Genomic DNA, 18074 nt, shown 5'->3' on the forward strand with positions numbered 1-18074 from the left:
CTGAATAATCAAAGTATTATATTTATTATCTAATATAAGAAATAATCTAGATCACAAGCTATAAAATATAAGAAGTATGCTAGAAAATATAGATGGTATGACTGTTGATAATAGAACAAACTTGGAGGAATTCATTCTTCTGTCCCCTCTACTGTTTTGTTTTGTTTTGTTTTTTTACACTCTGTCCTCCCAACTCTATTTCATATACCTAACAAGATGCCTTATATTATTTTCAGAAAAGTGGACTTAGGCCTGTTTTGCTTTATAGAAACAGAAACACAAGTTAGGTAGTTAAAAAAATTGATTCAGTGTGCCACAGACTACTGAATACTAGAGAACAAAAATAAGTAAGACAGCCCCCCCTTTTAGGAGCTCATAGTGGAAGAGACAGACATATTATAGCTCAAAAAGACAGATGCTTTCGAAAACAGTTCTGTTGTATCAACAAGTTTCTGGTCTCTCCTTTATGTGATATAAACACAGTCCATACAAACAGCCCTACTTAGAACCCAGTGCTACTCTGGGCACATGCATTTTAAAATTACAACAAAATCAGGGGGTCTAACTTACCATCATTTTTTCAAAGAGATCCAGTACTTCCTTTTCGGACAAATTCAAAGATCGTTCATCATATAATGGCTGAGCCGCTGGAAACTCACTCATCGCAACTTGAGAATCAATAGGATGTTGGATAAGAGGTTTTTCTTTTTTGACAGTAGATTTTCTAAAACTTGTAATTCGGTCACGCTGCAAACAGAAAAAAACAAGAAGCCCTAAGGAAGAGATCAAGAATCACGAACAAACATGAAGAACTGAAACATCAAAATAGCACTTAGGAATCATTATTGTCTTTTGACAAAATGTTATTTTAAGCAGCAAGCTCCAGTTAGAGATTGTACTATTTTGAAACCTTGAAGTAGCTCTGCAGCCGCAGAAATCTAGGGAGTGAAAAGTATTCCTCAAAAGTAAAACTTAGTCCCTTGTCATTTCTGTTCTGCACAGTAACTAGGTCAGAAAAGTCCGGCCTCAAAGTCGTATAGTGGTTTGAGAGAGAACGTGTCTTTGGCGGCAACTTTCAAACTATGAGAAAAAAAAAAACAAAAGAAAAGAATATCCAATTCTAAGGGGGAAATTATAGTAATGTTTCTCTTCTTCAAAGCACCAAAATAATTGTGACAAGTATCTATGAATACTTTGGCAGTGTAGTAGTAGAATACAGTGGTTAAGAGCATGGACTCTGGAGCCAGACTACCTAGATTTGAATCTGCAATTTACTAGGTCAGTTACCCTGTGCAAATTACTTGGTCTCTCTATGACTGTTTCCTCATCTCTAAAATAGGGATAACAAGTTAATGTATGTAGGAGGAAGGAAGGAAGGAAGGAAGGAAGGAAGGAAGGAAGGAAGGGAGGAAGGAAGGGAGGGAAGGAGGAAGGGGAGACAGAGAAAGCAACAAAGAAACAGTTATTGTGAAATTTAAATAAGTTATATGTTTAGTGTACTTAGCTACTATTTATTACTATTGTTGTTGTTGTTACTATTACTATTATTATTATTACACACACCTTTTTCTTCCCTAAAACGTGGGACCAACAAGGAAGCACAACAAAATTAAAAACATTACCTTTTTGCTCTGGAAATATAACATAAACAGAAATATCTTATTCCTACAAATACTACTATGAAGAACTTGCTATTTTATGGATATTGACTTGGAACCATTGATTCCACGTACAATCTCTAATAATTAGCTTGCGATTTCACATAAAGTGAGTTAACGACTCCACTTGCATGTAAATAGGCCATTCTGTTTTAAACCACAGAACACTGGACATCAAAAATTAGTAATAACCATAAAACTGAATACAACTCAGTTTTATTCTGGTTTCTGTTAGGAAGCACATGCATGCATACTGTCAGCTCACGTTAAACAAGCAGATATGTTAGATATCAGGACAGTGCCTCGTCACTGCCACATTACCAAGTCCTTATAAATCACTTCAACAGTATAAAAAGCATCACAGAAGTTCTTACCACAATTATGTCGACTTCTGTTGACCCCCATTAAAAGAACATACTTTTTTTTTTGATTCAAAGAACACTTTTTTTTTCTAAAAGGTGTACTTTGAAAGAAATATGAGCAGTTTTAAGCAGCTTATTTAGGATTCCAAAAATGATCTTAGTACATGGTTGCTTACAAAGAGATTATGTAAATCATAATATTTTAGAGCTGGGAAGAAACTTGAAAAATCATCTAGGCCGACTCTCTCACTTCACAGAAAAAGTGACTCGCTAAATTCACGAGTCCCTGGTTCCTAGCCCAGTGTTCACATAAAGATTCATTTCTTCGAATCACCTTCTATATTTTCATATTTTCTTTTAAATTTGAATGTTTTTGAGGAAAATTAAGTTAGATTAGATATGTAATAACCAACTCAAACAACTCAAGAAAAAACATTAAGCAATCCCAAATAAGCTGAGTACATAACCAAGAGTCAAATTTCACTAAAAGATATGGTGGACACAAAAGCATTTAAATATGCAATCGACCATTAAATCAACATATCTCTGTTCCTTTCCCTTCATATCACTTAATATTTACTTTTGCAGTGCTGGCTTTTTCACTGAGTAGCATTATTTACATATATATTTGATCTTCCACTATGCTCTTCACTTTGATCTAGAAAATTGGCTTTTGCTTTCAGCTATATCTTGATAAGAAAATAAAGTTAAGCCACATACTTTCACTTCCTTAAATCATGAACGATATTCTACATTATTTGTAGACAGGTAATTTCACAAAGAAAAAATACTTAAAATACCACATTTTAAAAGCTTAGCTATAAAAGGGCACATTTAAATTTTAAGCCCATAACTTTTAATAAGTTTTACTACGATAGACTCAGATCAAAAATATTTGAGGATTTTAAATACCACATTTCTAACATAATGTACTTAACTTCCTTTCCATTTTAAATTAATTTCCTTTACTGTTAATATTAATGCTTAACATATTCAGAGTCAATTTACATGGCTATTGAGAAAGGAAACATTTGTGTTTTCCAGAGTTAGATTTATACTGATTTTTTTTAATTAGCTAAGGTATATATCGGGATGGTAACATCAAAATTATTTTGAGAACACATACAATTGCTTATGTTTATATCAAAAAAAGAAAAGCCACTCTATTGACAATTCTTCCATCTACTGTACTTTGTAAACATCTAGACTTTTTATATCTTTACATATATCAATGCTTTAATGTCCACCCACTTTAATAAAAAGGCAACATGCATAAGTAAGTAATAACATGCTAAGTCCACCTTACCACATCATCTGCCAAAGTTTTTATTTGAATGTTCTATTAAAACCAAAAAGGAAAAAAAAATACCTGTCAGGTAAGAGAAATTCATAGATCAAACAAGAAAATAACTGAATGATTCTCATTTTTTTATTTTATCAACTATAATTCTTCAAAGAGAATTAGAAACTTTAAATCTATAAACACATTCTTTACAAAAGAAAAAAACAACTTATTAAGGATTAAAAATGAAGGTTTGGTGAAGGGGGTGTCTCTTCTTTTTTGAAGATAACTCCCAAGTCCCCAAAGTCAGATTTGGAACAGACATCACTACCACAGTGCTCAAACGTGAGAACAGATATAAAAAAGTCATAAGCCCTTTCAAGATTTTTCAAAGTTTTAGAATGAATAATCATATTTTTGAGATACATAAAACTTTTAAAAACATGAACAGGAAAAATGTCACATTTAATAGTAATGACATATAATGAAACAGCTCAGTCTAGAACTCAGTTGCATCTGATAGATAATTTAACGAACACCTTTATAAATATTCTAGATAACATTGAACTTACTGATTCTGTTAATATATGCCCATTTCTCAAAAACTCCAACACTTTCTTTTTTTTTTGCATGTGGTTTTCTACTTCTAATGTTGAGAATCATTGGAAATGGTATACTCTACTTAATAAAATACAGTGGTTAATAAAAACTACCACATAGAGTACAAACAATACTGGAGTAATAAAGCAATATTAAAGTAAGCAAAGTAACAGCTAACAATTTAGTAATCTTCCAGGATTCAGAAGATACTTCAAGATCTTACAATAACATACAATCAGCACGAAAGCAGTTATTTTTATATCATAAATATGTTGAAATATGTTGTAGTGCTAGTTAAGAGATGTGATTAGGAAAGAACCATATTTTTTTAAATCGCCTGTTAGGAACTGAAATTAACCCTTCTGCCACAACCTGTATATTTATTTCCTACAACAAAACAGAAGCTGAATGATGTACATCATGCATGCTCACATCCCTTTTAACTAAGAAAAATATGGTCGTATCACTGGTGGGGAGAATTCCATTAAGAGTTTTAAGTGAGAATTATTTCGTCACAGGATCTCATAAAACTGTCTTCAAATATCACCAACTAAATGCTGTTAAAGATCATCCTCCCCTCCAGCAGTTGGGACAAATATACTATTATATGTGTAGTTCTTTTTCTACTTTTAATACATCTATTCCCTCAGGGATCTACACTTCTACATTTTTGTACTATGACTTCATCACATCCTGCTGACACAAACCCCAATCAATCTTTACTGCCTAGAAAAAAGAAAAGAAGGGGGATTACTTATATCAGAACTGAAGCCTTTTTAAGAGAGATCAGTTCACCCTAGGACTATCTCTACCTGGTATTTTCTCTTTAATTTTCCCTGTGGGGTACAGAAAACTGCTCTATGCACAGTGACAAGCTTCATGATTTCCTGTCATGTAAAATCAGAGTGAGAAATGTCAAAGTCTCAAAAGTGCCTCAACTACCCTGCTACCATCCAGATATGTACCTGTCCACCTGTGTTATTTATTAGACAGATTATACAGTTCTTCAAGCAACCCCTGCTTTTCTTTTCTTACCATCCTTTGAGGTTATAAACTCAAGATTGGAAACATATAAATCTTCAAAGTGAATATGTAAATTCGGGGAAAATAAGGTTTTAGTCAAATTCTCTAAGTTAAGGTACACATATGTCTCGAATGCCTTAAGTCTGTATCTCAATTGAATATATGTTGATAGTTTAATCATGGGGGACAGAAACAACAACAACGAAAAAGCATTGCTAGCAATAGTTCCACCTTGTCTTATGGGAAGAGACTTGAGTTTTCTCCTCTTCTCCCACCTCCACTCTCTTTTTTTTTTGAAATTAACATATTTTTGTCCATATTAAATCCCACAGTATGGAGTTAGACACTATTAAATTGGATGAAATTTGAGATAATCTGGTCAAAACCTCTCAATTTACAAATGGTGAAACTGAAGCTTGAAGAGGCTGACTCGCCCACGGACCACAGATCTGGTTGTCACTAGATACTAACTCTTAGTCAACATATGGCCTCTTCAGGTGGTATAATTCGGCTGTAGGATATTAGGGTTGAACTACTGAATTGAAACAGTTCATGGTAACCTCAAATTCACAGATATGCCCCAAGCCCCATCAGTTTCATTTTCCTTTGGGTAACTGCCTTTTGCCATCATTACCAGGGGGTCAAGCATCATCCCGAAGAGCATTCCCCTGGCAACCAAAGTCCTTCCCTAACACGTCTTATGTGTCACCTGCTAAATTCATTTTGACCAATATACACTAATGTTCTTCCAGTGGCTGGTTATTTTTCATATACAAACTATATACAAATTTAGATTCTTTGGTCTTTCATAATTCTTCATTCCTAATTATATCTTACTACTGCCACAATTGTAAGAATCAGAGCTGTTCTCTCAGCTCTCTAGGTGGGTAATAGGAGGGAAAATAGAGTAGGAAAAAGTGGGTATATAATTAATAACCCAGTGGAAACACTACATGAGCACCAAGGGTTGTCACAGAGGGTTAGGACAGACTTACAAAAATAGGGTCATGTTTATGGTAATGGTTACCATCCAATTTTAAGACTTCCATGTCACCTTGGTCTCCTCCCTCTCTTCAATCCCTACAGCCAAAACAGTTGTCAAGTTCCACGGTGATCTTTCTGCAGTTTCTTCTTCATTTCTGCACAAACCATCCCAGTTTAGAGTCTAATCACTGGCAGTAGCCTCCTAATAATTACCTCTGCCACCATTCTCTCCTCATTGCCAAAGTCATCTTCTTCAAGCAAAGATCTGGTTCAAGTCACCATCACATCACCTCTTCCCTAGATTTCTGTAAGAACCTCCTAACCTATCTCCCTTTTTCCACCTTTACCCTGCTATAGTTCATTCTGAACACATTGAGGAAGTGACAGTATTAAAACCCAAGTCAGTTTGCAGCCAATTAAACCAACTATGCTCTTTTCCCCGCGGGGGCCACGTGTGCAATGGCTGCAAACAGCAGCCTCCTCAGTAGTGTATGCAGCCTGTTGCCTGTATGTGTTGCCCTAAGGGACCCTGGAGACAGCCCTTTCCAGTGGACATTCGTGACTGGCATGCTGCCCCCAATCTAGTCTCCAGACAGGTATACGCAGTGCCTTTGGAAAGCCCCAGGGCACAGTGGCCAGGGTCCACATTGGCCATGTCATAATGTCCATCCGCACCAAGCTGCAGAGCGAGGAGCACGTGTTTGAGGCCCTGTGCAGAGCCAAGTTCAAGTTCCCTGGCTGCCAGAAGATCCACATCTCCAAGAAGTGGGGATTTACTAAGTTTAATGCAGGTGAATTTGAAAACATGGCGGCAGATAAGTGGCTCCTGCCGGATGGCTGTGGGGTCAAATACATCCCTAATCGTGGCCCCCTGGACACATGGCGGGCCCTGCACTCATGAGAGCCTTGAGGCTGTCCCCTCTTTACTCACGTGCACCAATAAATCCTACTTTCCTGTCAAAAAAAAAAAAAAACAACAAAGAAAAGAAAAAGCTAAAGAAATCTGAATAAACCATGGATTTTAGTCAGGAAAAAAAAAAAAAACAAGTCAGATCATGTCACTCCTCTGCTCAAAACTTTTCAATGGCACCCTATTTTCACTCCCAGTGAAAGTCAAAATCGTTACAATAACCTGCAAGGCCCTATGGAGCTGCATACTCTTCATATCCCTCTGACCTCATCTCCTACTACAGTTCCTTTCATTCACTCAGCTCTAGTCACAGCAACCACCTCACTGTTCCCCATAAGGCAATAAGCCACATACACTGTCTCTTCCCTCTGCCTGGAATGCTCTTTTCTGTTATCCATATGCTTTCCTCCATCACTCCTCCCCCTTTCAAATTCTTGCTCAGGGAGACCTACTCTGTCCATCCTATTTAAATGGAAACACCCACCTCCTCCACACTCTCCTGACCTGCTTTAGCATGCTCTGCTTTCCTTTTTTCAATAAAACTTACGACATTCTCACATAGTCTATAATTTATTTCTGTCTGTTTCTCCCACTAAAAATGTGAGCTCCATAAGAACCAAGGTTTTCATCTGTTTGTTTCAGGGATGTACCCCTAATGCCTAGATCAGTGTTTGGCACACAGAACTCAATAAAAAATTATAAATGACTATTACTTGCCCATCTGTATTCAATGGCTCCTGATGACCTACAGAATAAAGACTAGTACCCTTAATATGGCATTCAAAGCCCTATATTATTCAGCCCTAGGCTACCTTCTACGTCTTCCCTCAATGATCTGTGCGCTATGGAAAAATGGAAATCCTTTTCCCACCGCATGCCTCATTATGTCCTGTTTGTGCACCCACTCTTCCCTCTACTGGAATGTCAATCTGGCTAGGTACCTTTCTATTTCTAGAGCTGCCCTTGAGTTTAAAGTCTGGTTATTAATAAACCAAATGTGGACCCATGGTCAAAAATGGAGGAGAACTATGCTTTGTTTAGTGTCTTCTTAAAGACTATTTTTTCCTAAAAGGCATCTTTAAGAATGATAGAGCACCTTAAGACAAAGAGGAAATTATATTCATGTAAAAAATTATCCAAATTACTTGTAATAGAGAACCATAAAGAAAAACACTCTGCTTATGATTTCTTGATTTACAAGTTTCATTCAACTACAGACTGGATATCCTATATAACTATGCACATTTGACTGATATGGATATTTTTCTCATAGATTTCCCTCATGTAAAACTCTGCTGTCATAAATATCTTCTTGAGACCATTACTTAGAACTCTACAACTATTCAGAAAAGAGAGACAAATGTGGTCTATTGAAAAGAAAAATCTTTAAGGACATTTGAAGAGATTGAGTTTAGGAGGGGGCCATTTTTGGCCACTGCACATTAAAAATACATTGAAATTATTGTATAAATTACACTTAAATTATCTGCAATAGAAAATAAATTATTTCTGCTGCACAACTGTTTTTATACATTAGTCAAAAAAAGAGAAAGTTACAAAAGGAGAACAATAACAAAAACACCACCAACATGAAAAAAGTTCAGAGAGCTGTAAAGAGCTATCTCTTTGACAAGATTCAATCGCAGTCATTTTTATGTGAATTGACCTGTAAAACATTTTTAAATGGTTGTATTAAGATACAGTCTCATTTATAATGATGTTCTACAGGGACAAGCTCTCAAATTTTATCTGAATGTAATTTATATAGGTGCATGCACCTCTCTCTCTCACACCACTGGCAAGCAGACATTATGGATTTTACTCCTGTGTAAAAACTATAGAGCTACTATGGAGTTAAAACAACAACAAAAAATGACCAAAAAAATGTTTATCAGAGTCACACCCCTGAATTAAAAGCACTGATTAAAGTCATTTTAGTAAGTTTGTATTGCAAATCTAAATCTATAATGGTCATTAGGATGAGGGCATATTACACCAATAAGTATAGTGACCATATATTTTCATTAAAATCAACTCTAGAAAAGCAATACGCTTGTGAATAGTCAAGCAATTAGAGTTTATTAAACTTCATTTATGAACAGTTATATTAAATATAACTTACTACAGTACTCTATGAGTACTGCGTAATTATAAAAGTTTCACTCCAGAGTCTCAACCCCTTAAGAATAAGAGAAATGGATGATTTACTTACAAACTCTAATGCTGAAGTTCTGATTGAAATGCAGGAGCCATTATTGCAAGAAAATTAAGTTTTAGTTTTCTCAATCAGGCAGAAATTAACAAAAACAGCAAGATGTAAAGATTCGACTCTCTTATGGCTAATGTTACATGGTAATACAATGTTTCATAAACATCTTGAAATTACTCCAGTACCACAGAAATTGGACAACTGAATTGCATACAATTCAAAAGTCTCACCACCAACTCAAAAACTTGGCCACACTTCTTCAACTTTGACTATTTTCTTCTCTTTTAGAGAAAGTAAGTTGGCCATCACAATAAAGATGAAGGGTCAATTATTTACCCAGCTTAAATTTCTTAATCTCTAAGTAGGGCAAGGCAATATAATATAGAAAAGCATGTTCAATTCAACTGAACAAATATTTGAGCATCTACTATGCACCTGTTCAGTGCTGGGCACTAGGAATACAACCATAAACAAGATAAGCATGTACCTTACGGAAGCTGTAGTCTAGTCAAAGATCAAATGAATGAAAGAACAATCACAACAGAGGAATTCTGAGAGCACTGTTCGGGTGGTACTCTTATCATAACCTCCATATACTTTCCAAGTAAGAAGGGCCTTCAAGAAAGGTCATCCATCTCAACCAATGATCCAGGGTTTGAAATCTCTAGATGACATCCCTGACCAATACTGATTCAGATCAGCAGCAGTCACAGAAGGAAGTAATTATTCTTCAAAGTGCTGCCTTTCAACTTTTCAGATCCTGGATTCACCCTGAACTTTACAAATCAGTAAGACCAATCAAGACAATTCAAGGCTATTTAACCATCTGGCAACCAAGCTGAACATTCTGTTCAGCTATTCAAATCCCTTTACTATGAAGATTGTTTTAGTTGAGTACCTCTCCGCTGTGTTTCACCAACAAAGGTATATATAATCTGATTTTTAGAACTGAGATCAACGTAGATAGAGGTTTGATTCTAAGAAGACAGGAGGAAAAGAAAAATTGGCTTTCAAAACCATTGAACTATTACTGCTTGTATTTAAAATTACTCTAAAACATTTTTTCATCTCCTTTCTAACAGTAAGGGGCATTTTCAGACACCCACATGTCCTCTTAGGCACTGCATTCTTCCATCACCATTAGCACTTCCGAATAGATGATAGATCAGCTGGCAGTGTGCGAGGCACTGGGATTTAAAGAGACATGGCCCTGACCTCAAAGGGCAAAAGCCTAGTAGTTGAGAAGATGAAGTTACAGGCATTAAGCTCCAATTCTCCACCTTACTTTGCTACTGTGAGCATCTCAAACTGTCCATTTCATCATTTTAATAGAGCAATACTTTTCTATACTTTTCTATTTTTGTAACCAAAAGGACACCATCTCAGAAGCACTGTCAAATCAAAAGCCTCAAATTTGAACCCACCTGAGCTCTTGGCTACTACAAATCATAATTCTTTCTACCATTTTTACAACAAGAAAAAAATTCCTTTTCGGATTTGCTTCTCAAGATACTCTTTCAATATAAAGAACAAAATGTGTATCTACCAGAAATCAAATATGACATCACAGTATAGGGCTTCAGTTTTCTTCATGAAGCAAAAGACCATGTTAGTTCACTGGATAAGTTTCAGAAATCTGTCACAACAAGTTCTTCTCAAGCTTAAATTAATTGTCTTGCCACGAACTTCAATATTTAACTGCCAAGAGGGATGTCTATGATATGGAAATCCAGCAGTCTCTTCTGTGTAACAAGAATGTTCAGCTTGGGCTTCCCTGGTGGCGCAGTGGTTGAGAGTCTGCCTGCCGATGCAGGGGACACGGGTTCGTGCCCCGGTCCGGGAAGATCCCACATGCCGCGGAACGGCTGGGCCCGTTAGCCATGGCCGCTAAGCCTGCACGTCCGGAGCCTGTGCTCCGCAACGGGAGAGGCCACAAGAGTGAGAGGCCCACGTACCACAGAAAAAAAAAAAAGAATGTTCAGCTTAAGGACTAGGGGTGAAGCACTCAAGAAACATACGTTTTAGAAAACAAATTTATGGTTACCAAAGGGGAAAGGTACGGGGTGGGGGAGATAAATTAGGAGTTTGGGGTTAACAAATACAAACTACTATACATAAAATAGATAAGCAACAAGGACCTACTGTACAGCAGAGGGAACTATATTCACTATCTTGTAATAATCTATGCAGGAAAAGAATCTGGAAATGAATACATATATGTATGTATGTATAACTGAATCAGCACAACATTGTAAAGCAACTATACTCCAATAAAAATTAATTAAAAGGAGAGGAAAAAAAACTGAATCACTTTGCTGTACACCAGAAACTAATGCAACACTGTAAATCAACTATACCTCAATCAAAAGAAGTTAATAGAGAAATAAAAATAAAATTTTTAAAGAAATGTATGTTTGCCACTTAGGTCTTAAAAAACGTTCATGCTAATGAATTAGAGGAAGTCACTTAGTACCTGAATTAATCAGAAACAATTGCATGAATAATCCAGGTTTTTCAAGTAGTAACTTCTTCTGTAGGTACTAAACCATTTCAAATGGGAAAACTGTTGGGATGTGAAAGTTCTTTATAACTCTATGAATAAAAAGCAACAGAAATGAAAAGAAAGCCGGCTTTGCCCAGCAATTGTACATAATAGATACTCTTAGATCAATGAGTTAGCCAAGTGGGGCTCAATATTTAATAAATAAATTTTTACCTTCTCTGTTTTAAAAAAAAGACAGATGTCTCCACCAAACATTAATGTTTCAGAACCCATCATAGGCTCAGCACTTTGTGGCAAAGAGAAGTTTAAGACGCGATTCTGCCCTTAAGGCATTAACAATCTAACCAGGGAATGAAAACTAACCACAGAGGAGATTCTGAGGTATATTCCTGCTCTTCCTCCCTGGGCACTATCACATGTCCTGTCTTACTATTTTCATAGCAGAACCGCTACCTGAAATTATCTGTTCACTTACCTATTTACTTACTTATGTTCTAGCTTCTAGAAAACCAGTTCCCTAATAGCAGAGCCCTTAATTTTCCTGTCTTAATCACTTTTGGATCTCTAACATTTAGAGCAGTAGCTGGCACATCATACCTGCTCAAATATTTGGTGAATAAATTAAGTACAAGAGGAATTCAGAGAAGAAATAAATATAGCTTCATTAAGAAACTATAAAGAATTGTGCCCTAATTGCTGGGTAGGATTTGAATAGCCAGAAAGAGAGGAAGAAAAGGAAGTGAGACAGAGAGCAGTGTTAACATTTTACTTTAGGGAAGCAGCCTTAGGAAACAAAGGGTTCAAGTTAGAGGGTATTAAATTTCGAACATGTAGGGTGGTGGGGCTGAAAAATGTCGCCTGCCATATCAGTAAACAAAGGATGTTGCAGCCATCAAGCCCTCAGCCACTGCAGCCACCCCTAACTGTGCACCCTGACGGGATTCAGGATGGAGAAAAGCAGGTACTGGCCCTAGATTGTTAAGGTGCATATCGAAGGAATGATTTCAACGAGCCCACACTCTTACATCTTCCCATACCTAGAGGAGCGCTAAATTCATTAACTTGAGATATCAGGTTTTCTTTAATTCACAGTAATCTTTTGATGTTCTGACTACCTGTTTTTCTTGCAAAAACTCCTATGTATCCTGGCTCCTCCCTTACCTCTTTGGAGCACTCCCTCAGAGCGATCTGAGAGGCTGTCTTCCGGGCTTAAGTCCTTAGAAACTCTGCCCAATAGAACATAATTCTCAACTTTTAGGTTGTACATTTTTTTCAGTTGACAGTGGGGACAGATTAGAGACAGTCTTGAAAACCACAAGGCGTAGTCTAGACTATGTCTGACAACCATCGAGGGTCCTTATGAGTTCCTGATTCAGAGACAGACATAGAGAAGGTGGAATTTTAGAAAGATGACTTCGGGTGGTACAGGTCCACAATCTCTTATCTGAAACCCTTGAAGCCAGATGTGTTTTGGAATTCAGAGTGCTTCATATTTTAGAAAGGAATATGGTATGTGTACCATATATTACAAAACACACCCAGTGCGATCTGGGCTGGCACCCTAAATCAAATGCATTCAAGGTTAGCAGGGAAACATGAATACTCCACAAGACAGGATAAGTAAAGATTATATACAGCCTCAAGCCAGGCTGGGTTTCGGGGCCAAATGATAAAATTCTGTTTTCAGAACTTTCAGATTTTAGCATTTCCGAGAAGGGTTGTAGGCTGTAATATTCAGGATAGACTGAGGAAGGAATCAAAGGCTAAAAAGGCAGCTTGCAGAGATCAGCAAGTTGGATCTATTCTACCTAAATACTAGCCACCATTTACTGAGCATTTATTATATGCCGGGCACTATGCTAAGAGCTTTACATGCATTGCCTCATTTAAATACTCACAGCAATCCTATGATATAGGAATTTATTGTCCTATTTGGCAGATCAGGGAATCAAGGTTTGCAGGCATTAAGTTACTTGCCTAAATGCACAAAGATAATTAATTACTCAGTTGGAATTAGCATTTAGGTCTGAGTAGAACCCAAGCTCTAAAACCTCTATCTATATTCTGAAATCTATCTTCATCTTATATAACACATATATGATGAAGTGTCTTCATCATATATAACAATACTGGTTAGAGTGCAAGTTCTCTTTCAATCTTGGCCTTTCCATGTAGACTTTGCTCTGCTTCAGGCGCTCACCCCTCACCCACTCCTTCATCTGCCCATCTCCTACTCACCCTTTCTGGTCTCAGTTGAGCTGAAGTTGGTCTTGTTATCGTCTCCCATGGTTCCTGACTTCTTTTACCCCAATTATCAAATTATAATTCCCTATCAATGCCAGTCTTCTGGCTATACTGTAAACTCAGTGTAGTAAGGACTAGGTCTCTCTTGGTCCCCACTGTGTCCTCAGTTTTTTGCACTGTTTCTAGCACAGAGCTACACTCAAACCTGTCATGATTTACTGAATTGGAGATGCAAACAGAGAAGAGAGATAGAGAGAGATCCAGCTGTGAGGTGATAAGAGCTTAGACTATGATAGTAGCAATAGAAATAGAGAGAAGGCAGTTACTATATATAATTTTGTTTAAAATTATGCATGTTTTTGAGGCAACTATACCCAGACATATGATTGCTGCTTGTATTAAATGGAGTAATTTAATATCTGTTGTTGTGATTACTATCTTTATAACACCTAAATGGCTATGATTATCACTCTGGAGATATTTCACCTCATTTATCTACTTCAAGTACCTTTTATAAATAACCACATCATTTAGTTTTCTGACGTAGCTGCAAAATTAATCTGACAAAACAAAATAATTCACTCCTCTATAAAGATTCAAGAGTATGAATTGCCTAAAGCTGAAAATTATACCTGAGTTGTGAATAAGGTATTATTACAACATACTTTTTGTACATTGTAATAATACATATAATAACATAATATCTTAACATGACATCATAATAATAACAACATAATAATAACATACATATCTTTAGGAAAAGATAACTAAAGTCAGCCAATAACCTAATTTCACAATTAGTACTTTTAATTAATATTCTTGAATTTGCAAACAATTCCCAATTCAGGAACAGGTTGTGGTCTAAAAGTTCAATTGTGTGGCAGTTGTTTAGCTCCTGGAACACAGGTTTCCAAAGGTGCAACTAGTAAAACTGGCTTCCAAAGTGAAAGTGGACAACCTTCTCCCCACAGAAAACAAAACAGTTTATTTGGACTCATACAGGAAGGATGTTTAAAATAACTAATTATAACAAATATTGAACACTTAAAAACTTAAGCAAAACATAATTATATGATAGACAAAAATGATTTAAAATTTCAGAAAACTTCAAAAAGATCTTTCGAAGAATTTAGGATTAGCAAAAAATTATCAAATTTGGTAACCTTCAATTTTTTCCCCATTGGCTTAAGATTCTATGCTGATTACTGATAACTCCCTTTAAAACTTCTGTCCTATAGCGTTCCTTAAATGGTTTTTTACTTAGTTTCCATTTAGATGAGGAATTCCATCTTAAGATAGTGACAGAAATTCTGTCAAAATAACACATTGCAGAGAAATTTCATTTATGTCACTGTTTTACAAATAGTATCATAACAAACTAACAGGTAGTTTTAAATTCTTGACTGTTTTTGTGATTTTAGGCAAAGCATCAATTGTATTAATGTTTATTCTGATAAACCTCAAATTTCTTCCACTCTAACAGTGTTTTTCACAATGGACTCTTCACGTTTTGAATTAACTGAGGTGGAGTTAGGAACCGCAACTATTAAACAACAAGGTCCCACTGTATAGCACAAGGAACTATATTCAATATCCTGTGATAAGCCATAATGGAAAATAATATATATGTGTGTATGTATGTATGTATCTATATAGTAAGTCCCCTACATATAAACCTTCAAGTTGTGAACTTTCAAAGATGCAAACATGCATTTGCATGTCCAATCACATAAGTTAGACCATATGTCTGACGTACACTGTCACATGTGTGCATCCTCTACAAGTGGTTGTGCTTTTGTGTACTTTACTGTACAGTACTGTATAGATACAGTAGTATGGTATCTTTATTTCAAGCCCAGGATGTCTGGAAGCAAGTGTAAAAGCAGCGGTATATGGCCAATTGTGTTAGTTGGGTACAAAGGCTAACTTTGTTGGACTTACAAACAAATTGGACTTACAGATGCTCACCTAGAACGGAGCTTGTTTGTATGTAGGGGACTTATATAAGTTTAGATTCATAGTTGTAGTGTTTTTTTTAATTTTATTGACGTATACTTGATTTACAATGTTCTGTTAATTTCTGCTGTACAGCAAAGTGACTCAGATATATATATATTAAAAAAAAACTACAACTATAAAACTAAACTAAACCAGCAACTATACTTAGCCTCTGAAGCCTTGTATGTAACGTGTAACCAATTTACCAATTACAAGATAAAATAAAGATTAACTGTATGTCCTTTTCCCTGAAAAAGTATAGGCAACTCAAGAACTACCATAATGGCCCTTACACATGAACAGGTCAAAGCAGATGGTTCAAACTTTCTTTTTTTTCTTTTTTTAATTTGGATTATTTTCTAATTTTATTTTATTTATTTTTTTATACAGCAGGTTCTTATTAGTCATCCATTTTATACACATCAGTGTAAACATGTCAATCCCAATTGCCTAATTCATCACACTACCATCCCCACCCCGCCCTCAGCTTTCCCCCCTTGGTGTCCATACGTTTCTTCTCTACATCTATGTCTCAACTTCTGCCCTGCAAACCGGTTCACCTATATCATTTTTCTAGGTTCCACATACATGCGCTAATATACGATATCTGTTTCTCTCTTTCTGACTTACTTCACTCTGTATGACAGTCTCTAGATACATCCACGTCTCAACAAATCACCCAATTTCGTTCCTTTTTATGGCTGAGTAATATTCCGTTGTATATATGTACCACTTCTTCTTTATCCATGCGTCTGGCAATGGGCATTTAGGTTGCTTCCATGACCTGGCTATTGTAAATAGTGCTTCAATGAACATTGGGGTGCATGTGTCTTTTTGAATTATGGTTTTCTCTGGGTATATGCCCAGGAGTGGGATTGCTGGATCATATGGTAATTCTATTTTTAGTTTTCTAAGGAAATTCCATACTGTTCTCCATAGTGGCTGTATCAATTTACATTCCCACCAATAGTGCAAGAGGGTTCCCTTTTCTCCACACCTTCCCCAGCATTTGTTGTCTGTAGATTTCCTGATGATGCCCATTCTAACTGGTGTGAGGTGATACCTCATTGTAGTTTTCATTTGCATTTCTCTAATAATTAGTGATGTTGAGCACCTTTTCATGTGCTTCTTGGCCATCCATATGTCTTCCTTGGAGAAATGTCTATTTAGGTCCTCTGCCCATTTTTGGATTGGGTTGATTGTTTCTTTAATATTGAGCTTCATGAGCTGTTTATATATTTTGGAGATTAATCCTTTGTCCGTTGATTCCTTTGCAAATATTTTCTCCCACTCTGAGGGTTGTCTTTTCTTCTTGTTTATGCTTTCCTTTGGTGTGCAAAAGCTTTCAAGCTTCATTAGGTCCCATTTGTTTATTTCTGTTTTTATTTCTATTACTCTAGGAGGTGGATCAAAAAAGATCTTGCTGTGATTTATGTCAAACAGTGTTCTTCCTATGTTTTCCTCTAAGAGTTTTATACTGTCCAGTCTTACACTTAGGTCTCAAATCTATTTTGAGTTTATTTTTGTGTATGGTGTTAGGAAGTGTCCTAATTTCATTCTTTTACATGTAGCTGTCCAGTTTTCCCAGCACCACTTACTGAAGAGAATGTCTTTTCTCCATTGTATATCCTTGCCTCCTTTGTCATAGATTAGTTGACCATAGGCGCGTGCATTTATCTCTGGGCTTTCTATCTTCGCCCATTGATCTATGTTTCTGTTTTTGTGCCACTACCATATTGTCTTCATTACTTCATTACTGTAGCTTTGTAGTATAGTCTGAAGTCAGGGAGTCTGATTCCTCCAACTCCATTTATTTCCCTGAAGACTGCTTTGGCTATTCGGGGTCTTTTGTGTCTCCATACAAATTTTAAGATTTTTTGTTCTAGTTCCGTAAAAAATGCCATTGGTAATTTGATAGGGATTTCATTGAATCTGTAGATTGCTTTGGGTAGTATAGTCATTTAAACAATATTGATTCCTCCAATCCAAGAACATGGTATATCTCTCCATCTGTCTGTATCACCTTTAATTTCTTTCATCAGTGTCTTATAGTTTTCTGCAAACACGTCTTTTGTCTCCTTAGGTAGGTTTATTATTTAGATACTTTATTCTTTTTGTTGCAATGGTAAATGGGAGTGTTTCCTTAATTTCTTTTTCAGATGTTTCATCATTAGTGTATAGGAATGCAAGAGATTTCTGTGCATTAATTTTGTACCCTGCAACTTTAGCAAATTCATTGATTAGCTCTAGTAGTTTTCTGGTGGCATTTTTAGGATACTCTATGTATAGTATCATGTCTTC

General features: G+C 36.2%; 1 protein-coding gene and 1 non-coding gene across 4 annotated transcripts in view; one reads left to right on the top strand and one right to left on the bottom strand.

Annotated features, from left to right (window-relative positions):
- Positions 1–18074, bottom strand: part of DIAPH2 (diaphanous related formin 2) — an 887827-nt gene that overhangs the window by 823652 nt on the left and 46101 nt on the right. For 2 of the 3 annotated variants that reach the window (XM_022580795.3, XM_089904291.1), the window contains exons 2-3: positions 3327–3359; positions 571–747 (exon numbers count right to left, since the gene is read on the bottom strand). In XM_022580795.3, the coding sequence (XP_022436503.1) occupies positions 571–747; positions 3327–3359 (210 nt within the window). The remainder of the gene's footprint in view (positions 1–570; positions 748–3326; positions 3360–18074) is intronic. The other variant, XM_089904292.1, reaches the window with a different exon arrangement.
- Positions 6316–6450, top strand: LOC115802633 (small nucleolar RNA SNORA70). The gene has a single exon (XR_004023138.1). It is a non-coding gene; the product is annotated as a small nucleolar RNA SNORA70 (small nucleolar RNA).

The sequence above is a fragment of the Delphinapterus leucas genome, chromosome X (assembly GCF_059928025.1).
Source record: "Delphinapterus leucas isolate spDelLeu-1000000601 "Yukka" chromosome X, BTC_Dleu_Yukka2, whole genome shotgun sequence".
NCBI classification, from domain to species: Eukaryota; Metazoa; Chordata; class Mammalia; order Artiodactyla; family Monodontidae; genus Delphinapterus; species Delphinapterus leucas.